This window comes from Danaus plexippus, assembly GCF_018135715.1.
Source record: "Danaus plexippus chromosome 13 unlocalized genomic scaffold, MEX_DaPlex mxdp_15, whole genome shotgun sequence".
NCBI classification, from domain to species: domain Eukaryota; kingdom Metazoa; phylum Arthropoda; class Insecta; order Lepidoptera; family Nymphalidae; genus Danaus; species Danaus plexippus.
The window spans coordinates 5494618-5507061 of record NW_026869849.1 but is presented as its reverse complement, the minus strand read 5'-3'; the positions used below and the strand labels follow the sequence as shown (position 1 = coordinate 5507061).

The 12444-nt window shown below is 33.7% G+C and overlaps 1 protein-coding gene across 1 annotated transcript; it reads right to left on the bottom strand.

Annotated features, from left to right (window-relative positions):
- Positions 1–507: 507 nt before the first annotated feature.
- On the bottom strand, positions 508–12303 carry LOC116770406 (alpha-amylase-like). The gene is made up of 10 exons (XM_032661869.2): positions 11820–12303; positions 11341–11498; positions 9374–9542; positions 8634–8749; positions 8087–8276; positions 3516–3689; positions 1869–2000; positions 992–1192; positions 710–871; positions 508–584 (listed from the first exon to the last, which is right to left on the bottom strand). Exons 1-10 carry the CDS (start codon positions 11988–11990, stop codon positions 552–554), a joined length of 1506 nt encoding a protein of 501 aa, XP_032517760.2. The 5' UTR covers positions 11991–12303; the 3' UTR covers positions 508–551.
- Positions 12304–12444: the final 141 nt, after the last annotated feature.

Below are 12444 nucleotides of genomic sequence, written 5' to 3'. Positions count from 1 at the left end.
TTTTAAATAAATTGTACGCCAGTTAAATATCAAAAATAGAATTTTATTTGAATCAATTTATTATTGTTCATTTTATAATCTTAAATATGATTTTAAATAATTATTAAGGCCTATTTACACATCTAAAAGGTTTTGTATAGATTTTGAGAAGGGTTGCCCATTATCTTATGCTGGATCTGACATATGGCGCTAAGTAGTAGAATTATTAATTACAAGAAGTTTAGTTAAAGATTTAATGTTTTATTTTTACGTCCAGTTGTTTATTTATATATGACTATATATACTTATATATTATTGCTGCAAATATTATATGTATAGATAAGATCAGAATATTTTGGAAGGCATTTTACCATTTTGCAGGGTCAGTTATATGGTATGTTGTTTATAAAACCTATTGTACAGTTATGGTTAGGGCCTTTTATTTGAAACCCATGTCAAGGAAATTTGGTAGATACGAGAAATTGTGTAAATAGCGAAAAAGGATTTAATTAAAATCAAACCAACATCGGTATTTTACAATGTTTTATGTTAAATAATAAATTTGTTCTTCATCATTTATCTCGTTTTCTATGATGTTCTCTTGACTGAAAAATAAATTAACTTTCTCAATTAAAAAGAGCTAAGCCAAAAAAAAATCATTTCATAAAACTATCTAAATTAACATCACAATTGAAAGGGCGAAATTTTATTTTAATTAATTAACCCTCACCTCTTTGCCAACATGGATAGCTATATGCATATCTTCAGCATATTGTGACTTATAAAAGTGCGCTCTACCATCATTATTTACGTATATTTTATTCCCTGTGCAATGAGATTCAACTCTCGAACCCGATATTACATCGCAATACTCCCCGGGGGGAAGTCCAGTCTGGAATACGAGCAAAACTAAAACGTGTATTGTGTATACCCAGATATATGAATACAATAATTGAATATATGTCCCATAAGAATAACAATGGAAATAAATTTTCAGTTTACTCCAACAAACCTGCAAAGTAACGTTAAGTTCAACTTCGTCTCCATTAAATACTATAAATCCCTTTCCATCTCTCCCAAAAGCAATTTGTTTGTTGTCATTATCCCACCAGTTTTTGATGCTTGTATTAAGGACAGCATTCCTGAATCCGATCATTTGGTATATCTGACGCCAGCGATGTTCACACACCCAGCCATTGCCACATGTGTCATCCTATAATAATGAACTTAATGAATTTTTTAATTAATATAATTAGGAATTGTCTGAATTCTTAAGATAAATGAATAGTTAGTTCCATTTCATTCGTTTCAATCTGCAAAAACAGACCGAAGGAACTTTTTTAATTTCCAGTTTGTAAAGCTAATTCATTTTGACGCGTAAAAAGTATTTTAATCTCCTCAATTGGGATTTCAGTTAATTGATACAATGGAGACCCATTTACATTAAAGTTTAAGAAATAAATACTACTTTCGAAAATTAAGGTCTATTGTTATTGTTTAGATATTGGTCAAGGCCCAAGGGGGAAAACTTTTGTATCCCAAATACATTTACTTCCGGTCCATGTTAAATCTTGTTTTTAATATTTTTTTAATAATCTTCGGCTCTCGTTAACGAATCGTACTAAACAATCCCATTGCGAATTCAAATATTTTTGCAAACGATTTTACAAATAATCGTTGAATGTTAATAGTCTCATCAACAGTCAATCAATTGCATTGAAACATATATAAAAAGTACTAAAATATGTCTGTTTTTTTTTTAAATCTTCAAACTCAGTGACAATAATCAGTTTCTTAAATGATAAAATTATATCAAACAACATTTTTATTGTGATAAAGGAAAATAATTATAGCTTTATCTGTGATTTTAGTATAGATAAAACAATTACTTCGTGTATTATCGGTGACAGTATATTCTCACTATCATCACTAGGAGGTCCCATTTCATTATTTGTGAAGAAGTAACTGCTCATAATCCGAGGTCGGCCATAAGGATGCGCTAGCATGAATGCTATGGCGGCCTATAAGAACCATTGATGTTAGATTTATACATAGGCACAGTACTTATTAAATGCATCAAAATCTGTATTTACAAAAACGACTTACGTATAAAAGTAATATAGGGTTTTCCATTAAGGGCGCTTGATCTTTGAAATGCAAAAAAAAAATACATGTAGGAAAGATATTTGCGAAATTTTTTTTTTATTTGGAAGGTCTATCGACCCCATTATGTATGGAATATGACATCATTCAAATGACCGCCACGGCTTCGGTTGGTGGCGCGCACACGAAAGGTCCAATTTTCGATGACTCTGGCGCACAAATCGGGCTGTATTTGATCGATGGCGTGGCGTATGTTGACTTTGAGGGCATCGGTGGTTTGCGGCTTGTTGGCATAGACCTGCGACTTAAGAAAACCCCACAAGAAAAAGTCCAGCGGGGTCAAATCGCACGATCTCGGTGGCCAGTTCACGTCGCCTCCGCGCGAGATGACCATGTCCAGAAATTGCTCGTGCAGAACTTCCATCGTAGCGTGTGCTGTGTGGCACGTAGCGCTGTCCTGTTGAAACCACATGTTGTCCAGATCCATATTCTCGATTTCAGGCCAAAAGAAGTTGGTTATCATCGACCGGTATCGCTCACCATTGACGGTGACGGCCACACCATTATCGTTTTCGAAAAAATACGGACCAATCACGCCTCCGGCCCAAAATCCGCACCAAACAGTCACTTTCTGCGGGTGCATTGCCACTTGGTGAACCTCGTGTGGATTGGTCTCGTCCCAAATACGGCAATTTTGCTTGTTGACATAGCCATTCATCCAAAAATGCGCCTCGTCGCTGAAGATGATTTTTTCGCCAAAATCGGCGTCAACTTCCAACTGCTCTAATGCCCAGTCAGCGAACACACGGCGCTGTCTATGGTCATTAACCTTGAGCTCTTGGGTCAGCTGGATCTTGTACGGGTGCAGGCTCAAGTCACAACGCAAAATTCGCCAAGTTGTCGTCTGCGAAAGGCCGAGTTCCTGTGCGCGACGCGGAATTGACTGCCGCGGGTTTTCGAGGACACTGTCGCGCACAGCGGCGATATTCTCGGCAGATCTCGCGTTACGTTGACGCACGGGAACCGGCTGATTGTTAACTGACCCGGTTGACTCGAATTTGTCCACCAATCGACGGATAGTCGACTCGGCAGGACGATCATCGCGACCGTAAAACGGGCGAAGTGCGCGGAACGTTGCTCGAACTGAAGACCCATTTTCATAAAACAATTTTATGATTTGCACGTGCTGCTCGACACTGTAACCTGCCATGGTGGTTTGGGAGGACGGAATGAATATAACACACTGCATTTGACAGCTGTCACTCAAACAACATGGCCGCAATCAGCTGTCAAAGTTCAAGCGTCCCTATTGGAAAACCCCTTATATTATATTCAGTACAAACTAATTAACAACTTCCTTTTTTATAATAACCTAAGTTACAGCTAGTTGAGTCAGTGATTAAAAGCTAGTGGTTAATAGTTTAACATCAAACCTTATAAGCTCTCGCCTCTTTGTATGTCAACATGTTACTGCTACGTTGTGTGTCGTGGTTGTCAATGAAAACTAAGGCAGTTTTAGCAGGTGACAGTCCCCATTTCTCACCCCAATTCACTAACCACTTCATAGAGTTAATTCCACGAAAGACGTTCTTCAGTTCATTGCCAACCTTAAAGATTAATACCATAATAAATTTATAAACTATCTTCGTGAAAGTTAATTTCAAGGGTGGCCGAAAAGTAGACGGTTTTCTGAGATTAATTCCTTTTTCATTAGAGATTTAGGCGAGGTTTCGGTTCGTTAATTTTGTGGTAAGGAAAGGGAAAGGTCAGTAGGATATCTTTATAAGTATCTAATTATTCTCAAACCATTTTATGATTCTTTTATAATCAAGTGAAATAAGCACTTGATTTCATTTAGTTAATATACCGCAAACCTAATAAAAGGGTAAAATATGCATTATCCTCGAATTTTCTACCAGCACGAGGCAAACTTTCCACCCGGAACTTTTAAACTAATTATATTTGCTACTTTCTCCTTTCTGTTATCTTTAACACTTCAATTACATGACGAACTTGGAAGCATGTACGTGATTTGCTTCCATTCTTCTTAAAAACTTGACATTACCTTAAAATTATTTTCATAAACTTTCTAAGACATGTGACGTTATTGTTCAATGATTTTGATTTTTCATTTTAAATATGAGCAAAACGTAGGGATTATGTGAAAATTTTATATTCTCATGCTGTGAATTCGTTTGAGGTGCATTTTTGTTTAATATTAAATTAAATAAATTTGCGGATTACAATCCTGGATTATATTATTAAAGAGCTATAATAATATAACTAAATATAATGGAAAAACATTAGCCTTTTCAAAATTATATCCTATTTAAAAGCTTACATCATTTAGTTTAAAAAAAACAATATAAATAATTGAATATTGAAATGAAATATCAGTACAGATATATTTACAGCTTGTCATCTAAGATGAAAACTTTGAAAACATTTATTAGGATTTTTTTAAAACCTAATTCATAGTTCTCTCTTTGAAATATGACGTGTAAAAGGAATAACAAACTCGAGCAACGAACTAAATAACAAACTCGACTGGGTCAGGATAGTGTAATTTACAAAAGGAATAAAAAGCGCTATACGTTATCTCGGAAATCTCAGATTCGAATATTGCTCGTATTGATGATTTTTTCCTATTATTCTGCATATTTAAATAATTGTAAAGTATTACATAGTTAACAATGAAAATGTTTAGAAAATGTAAAACGGCTTAATGTAGGAAGGTGCCATTACTTTTATTGTTTTTCGATGTAATCTCCGTTCCTCTCTACACATCGTCGCATTCAATGGAATCACTGAAAATACAGTAGGCCCATTCTTCTTTAAGAGTCTCTTCTATGGAATATTCGTATGTTATCACCGCATGGTCATGACTCGAAAAGAGAATACCTCGAATTTTATCTTCAGTTTTTCGGAATAAATAAAATTCGCAGGGCGCCAGATTAGGGTTGTATGGTGGATGACTCCTTATCTAGACATCTTCCATAGTATTCAACAGTCCGTTTTGATGAGTTCGCTCAAGCATTGGCGTGCTGGAGGAGGATCCTACTTCGAAGACGCTGTTGTCGATATTTTCCAACACAACAGGGAAACAGCGGTTAACATATCAGTCTGCAGTAACTGTCCTTCCATCTTTTACCACAACTGTCGCGATATGACCTTTCCGACCAAAGAATGAGGCAATCATCTTTTTTCTTCGACTACTTCCTTTCTCTACCTTAGTTGGACGATCCTCAAAAAGGAAACCCACTGAGCTGATTGCGTTTTGTTTTCGAGTTCGTGGCAATATATCCAGTTTTCATCACCTGTGACGATATCAAATAAAGCATTTGAGTCAAAGCCGTTGAACTCATCTAATATTTGGCGACACCAGTCCATGCGAAGGTGTTTCTGGTCGTCGGTTAAAGTATGGGGAATGCATCTAGTACAAAGCTTCCTGACGCCTAAATGTTCTAGTAATATTTTTTGAAATCCATTCATACCAATGGATCATCATTGAGATTGCTACGTCCACGCTTAAACTCGTTAAACCAATTATAAATACTGGCACAAAATGAGGCTTCATTAAGAAATGCTAATCGCAGCCTATCACAGCTTTATTTTTGAGTAAGCCCACAACGAAAGTAATCAAAAGTCAGTGAATGAAAATGTTCTGGCGTTAGTTTCATTTATACGTCGTACTTGGAACATTTTCAGCGCTTGGCCCCGAAACTGGTTCCTGCAGCTGGAAGTCTCGGGCGGATGATAGTGCAAGTCGACGACTATACGTAAACGTCGTGCGCTCCATGGCACTCTACGGTACACCGATATGGGTGGGTTCTCTGGAATCTCGCAATTTGGCTTTTCTGCGACGTCGGCAACGAATTCTGGCGCTTGAAGTAGTTCGGCGTACCGAACGCTGTCTTACGTTGGTGCCTGCGTCCTTGGTGGTGATCTTTGTTATATGATCCTGCAGACCATTTGCTCAGTGGAGTTGCTTTGCTTTGCATTTACTTTGCTTTGCTTTGCATTGCTCGGTATATGTGTCGAGCGGTACAAAAAGAGCCTATAACCACCTACCATCACTCTGGAGTTGAAGAAGACACAGCACAACATACACGACAGGTATGTCCTGCCTAGAACGAGTTTGGAGCGGATCTTGGGCAAATCGTTGGGCCCGACCTTTCTTTACCAGCTCTCATTGCTTCGATGCTCTGCAATGAAGAGAGAAGGCAAGCCGTTTCAGTATTCGCCGAAAGGGAATTGATTAAAATGTAGGCGGCAGAGAGGGAGAGGAAGCACAATCGTAACTGTCTCCCTATCCGTTGTATTCGAGTGGGTCGACGACGTAGGGTCTACATTACGGCGTCATTAGCGTCGTAGAGTCTTCTGTCGTCAGAGAGGACTGTCGTCAGGATGCATGGCGGACGGGGGTTTCTGCCACCAAAGCTTTAATTTAAGTCCTCGGATGTTGTGTGCCTCTATTGGATTCCGGAGGCGACAAAATGTAGAGTGAAGTATCTCTTCTACAGCATTGGGTCCATATACGGACAGCCGTTGACTAGGCTACGATACGTTTTCCCGCGGCCTCATTCGTTTCGCGTAGCGCAGGAACTCACCGGGGTTTAATGGATCGGGCGGCCTCCTTTTGGGGTGGTTTTTTTTAACCATCCTCACGTATCAACACCCTGCCCCCACAGGGCTTTATATGTGATGACCACATTCTTTGCTATACAAAAACAAAAAAATGAGTCCTTTTTTCGTGTAACAAGAGTTTAAGATTTGCCGCCAATTCACAAAAACAAATGACAAATGAATGCAATATATTACATTAGGTTATCAAAGAGTTGTAAAATGGAATTCAAAAAAAGTTTTTATTACCAATTTCTAGCAGCTTCAGCTTCTAACTGGCCAGTTCTTAAACATGTTTAGTATCATCCAAATAAACTGAAGTTGTACCTAAATGTTTATAGTTTGAAATATTATATATTCGTCTTAAGTACATATTTAAATTATAGAAATATTTTACTCAATGTGTAAGGTCATTATTATGGGAACTAAGTCGGAAAACATCAATTTATAGCTTGTTCAACCAATGAAAATGTTAATGATGACCCTTATCACTTAAAAACGCTTAAAGGTGACACGGATTACTGCAGACGTAGGAGCCTTGTTTTCTCATTTTCATAAAAGGAAATCCATAAACAAAGAGATTAAAAAGTAATAGTCTGGTTTTGTTTTGCAGCAGATACGTGTGTAATTTATAGGTAGGTAATAATAATAATAATACATTAAACTTGTAACGTTGAAAATAAAATGTTGATATCGTAGTTTCTCATTACAGGACTACTATTTGACTAAGAGGGTAATAATGAAAGAAAACATAAAATAAAAAGATATTCTTAACAGGGAAATGAATAGTTTTAGTTTTTCTTTAAATCAAATATTAAATATGTGTATATATGAGTCATCAAAGTGAGTATTAATTTTTTGTAGGAGATTAATTGCATGTCCGGCGTGAAGAGTTTTTAAATATACGAGTAGGTATATAGTTAACTGTTGTACGATGAATTAGCAAAAAATATGTAAAGTGAAAGTCATTGTTTTCCATGAAACCGTATCAAGTTGCTTAAGAGAAAATATTAATTTGAACAGTTGCTTTTAAAGCTGCAATTTTAACACTTACACTGTGAACACAGAAATTTATACTACTTTAGATTCAAGATGCCAACACATTTATTTCTGATTTGATCATATCGCCCTTGGTTAAGTAAAGTAACCAGAAAACACCAAGAATACTTATCTTAATTAATTCTTTTTATCTCCACACCTCTTTTTAACATTATTAAAAAAAATACACATTTTCGACGTCTTTGATTTAATATGAGAGTGCTACAGTCTGTGGAAATACGAAAATCCTTAATATAATATTTCCTGTTGAAAATATGTTCGTCACATTTTTATTTAAAAAAAAAATCGTTTTACGGCAGATATAAGAATCTTTCAAACTCACCCTAAATTCAGTGACGTCTCCAAGAGGAGTGTACTCTTCAGGTCGTATCGGCTCGCTTCCATAATAAATTACCTCTTGATAGATATACGGTCTTGTGTTTGGTGGAAAACCGAATTCAGGGTTCAAATCGTCTAACCTTGTATAAATTTCTTTGAGATCACTTGGCCACATGTGTTTGGCGGCATCTATTCTACAATGACGTTTATAAAAGCGATGTGGTCTCGCAGTAAATATTTTTTTACATTTGTTTTTGATTCAGACACTTCGAAAACCATAGTATTAAATATATATATATATATATATAAATAAATGTCATCAAAAATATGGCATCTTATAATTTTACGGAACTTTTAATGGGTCCTCAATTTCGTTATTAAACTTCGTAACGCTTAAGAAAATATGCACAGTAATAACAGAAAATATTTACAATTAGATCGTTAAAATATTATGGTGGAAAATAAAAATAAAAATGTGCAGCAATAAAGGCCAGTTATGGAAAATTACTTCAGAGTTTTGAAATACTGTTTAATGTAAAAAACGTAATTACCTTAAGCCAGCCACGCCGAGTTTTATGAGATTATTTATGTAATTTGCAATATTTTGTCTTACATATTCTTCGGTCTGATTGAGATCTTTCAGTCCTAATAATTGACAGTTACGAACCTGTATTATAAAGTATATAATATAATGTTCTTCATGTGTTTTAATTCAGATTTCTTATGTGAAGTAATTTTTTTATTAACATTGAAAATATAAACATATGCATGTATATATTTTTTTTTAATATAAATGTATTTACATGTTAGATAGTGAAGTCGTATTACAACTAATATTATACTTGAAAAATGTGAGGAATAGAAAAAAACTAAACAAAATCCCCAGTAATTGCTTTTAAATTCAATTTTAAAATATACAATTCCGTATTTCAGCCTAAAGCAATATATATACGAATCCATACAATTAAATATACTAGCTACTTTTAATGTACGCAAAAAGCGAATATTAAAAAAAAATTTTTTTGAAGATCACATTAACTTCTACTTTGTAAACCACATAGGGTCTGAAAATTACCGCGAATATTTTTTTGTTAATCTCTTTAAAAAAACTACATATTAATGAAGGTAGCTTCTAAATTGTAGCTATGGCCCAAAATACATAACAGTTAACACGTATAAATTTTAATGTAGTTATTAATATTTTAATTGTTAATTAATTAACAGTTTAGTTAAAATTAATGAATCTTTTAAAGCTGTGTTATTTCTGCACATTACCTCGATTGTTTCTTACCTCAGTAGCATTGTAATAGTTATTGATTATGCAGAATGAATGAAAATTCTCAGCGGTGTATGGGACGGATGGGTAACTGTACTTGTCAAAGTCTGCAGTGCTTCCACCAGTTCCTTTATTGCTCTTATGTGAACCAGTCATATGGTTTATAACAACGTCTGCGTATATCCTTAAATTATTTTACATTGTTACTAGTTTTTGCCCTCGTTTTAATCCTCGTCCTCGTGGATATCGGAATTTCGTTCGGTGGAAAAGAAGTATTTTGTACATACTTAAAACAATATATATGGAATCAGCGAAAATCAGTTTGTATGGATAAAGTATTATAAGTTGAATTTTTAATATTATAGTCTTTAGGAAGTAGAATACGTACAAACAAACGAACACACAAGCACACAGAAGACTTTATACACGCTTTGTGCATAATAACTACGGATGCTGTGCGTGTACATGTGTGTGTGTGTGTGTGTGTATTTGTGCACACACATACACGCGTATTTTTTATACTAGTAATAACAAACAAACTAGTTTATAAATTTTAAATATGAAAATTTAAAATAAAACATCATATTAACTCGAAAAATTGATTGATAACCAACAATAGCCATGGGCTCAGCAAACAAAATCGATCCCGAGTCAGCTTACGACATTAATAGAAAGTGTATTTATCCAACGATTACAACACATTAATACAAATCCGTATAATTATTCATGATAATACAAACATCAATATATACACTGTTTGTGTTCAACTAATTAATTTGCCCACGTCGTAATTATCAACGCAATTTAGCTGCAGTCTCATGTAAAACATGAAACGATTCCAACATTGATTATACACTAACTAATTACAATACATTATTTCAAGTAAGACCTATAATATGGTAATATATTTAAAACAAATATTCCATCATAATAAGGTAAAAAACATGAAAGAGATATCTTAAATTCAGAAATAGTATTGGGTATTCCGTGATGGTAACAGTATAAGGGGGATATTTAATAAAAGCAAGCGATAAATATATGTTATTGAATAAAGTACGTGGTCGTTTGCCACGCTTTAATCGTAAAACATAAGATATCTTAGATAATTTTATTAATATCACACGTATTAATGCAAAATCTTAATGTGAATTTATAATTAATTTTCTAGAATCATCTTTTACGTTGCATAGATACGAGTATATTCTTTTATGATAACAATCAGTTGTACGATGTGTAAAATAAGACTTTTCTTACATAATTTCATTTAAAAAAGTCACCAACATTCTTAAAAACAATTTCTCAAGGATGTCTACTGAAAAAGTTATAAGAACCTTTTCACGCGTGAAACGCTTATTCTCTGAGGATTTCAAAATATGACCTTTTTCCCTCTCGAATGTAGGTACATACAAAATTGTCTTGATATTTATTAATTCCATATTCTATAATGTACTTATACTATAAAAAATATTTATTATTTGTATAATCTATACCTAGACTTTTATAAAAATGACAAAATTCATTCTTTTGACACTAGTTTTATACCTATCCAGTTTTGTATAAGGCGCAATATAATATGAGAATATTTATCTCTGTTAGAAGAGTTTTTGTAAACAGAGTGAATAGAAATCAATCACAATGAGATCCGTCTTTACGGCATTTAACAAAAGGAAGGTATCGCTTGTTTCTTAGTTCTTGTATCATTCTTAATGCGAATTTATATACTGGACTTCTAAAGATATGTGACGAAATTATTATAATCAGATTTTATTTTGTAGCTATTGAATACTTCTGTTACTATTACGCACAGAGTACTCTTATCTAAAATAGCAATCTGTATTACTGCAGTTTATAATTTAAGCATGGATTTTATAAATTTATTGTCAAATCCAATTTATTTCTTGTTATGCGTATGTTTCAGTATGTGATCCGTTGTTTCGATCAGTGGTGCCATCTATTATTTTATATTAGAAATTATCTCTCACCTAACACCAACTTTGTTACACCTCTTTGTCATGTCCAAGAAGTCAGCTTGGTTGCCGGAGCGTGTTTCCAAATTATATGACATCACTTGATACCTTTCGTACCAGGGTCTTAGACCATTTTGTGTTTTTATGATCAAATTCTCTGACGGCGGCGAAATCTAAAATGTTTACCGATATTAAACTTTTGGTATTAATGATTTGTCTTAATGTTAATATGTTCGTATTACAAAGTATTAAAATTTATTGTTATCTGGTAAACATTTTTTTTTATGTATGTGATAAGCAATGATTCGTTAGTGATTGGAGCCTAATAAATATAATAAATAGGTATCACTGCGGAATTATATACTAAAGATGAATATGTATTGTTTTTACTCTTAGTGATTTCAATGATATCGTTAAAAATCTATATATAATATATATATCATATATATATGATATATATATCTATATATAATATATATATGATAAATCAATACCTGCACAGCACCGAAACCCTTGGGGGCCAGAAACCTTTCACACTCCTCGGCAACGTCGAGCCACTTCCATTCAAATAGATGCACTATTGTTGTTCTATTTAATAGACGATTTGTCCTAATACACGTACCGTGAGATAAATTTATAAGTAAAATAAACATCACAATATTCATTTTTATTATTTAATAAAATCACAAAGTTAATATAATTTATAAGAGTTTAACGAGGTTTCACGTTCAGTACTGGTTCTTGTGACTTTCTTATCTTAACTATAAATATTCCCATGTTATAGATAATGTGAGATGTTTACGAGTTACTATTTAATATAGTCTGTTCCCTTTTAAATGACCTCATTAAGTTTATTAAGCAATCGGCATAGCTTTACATTTAATTTAGAGCTTATTGGGTTTAGTGTCCATTGCGGATAGCTTTATTATCAGCTTGCCATAACAATGCATCTCATTTGATTGTTCGTTTTTTAATATATATATATATATATATATATATATATATATATATATATATATATATATATTAAATAATAACTCGTAAACATCTCACACTATTTATAACATGGGAATATTTATAGTTAAGATAAGAAAGTCACTTTAAATATTTATATATATA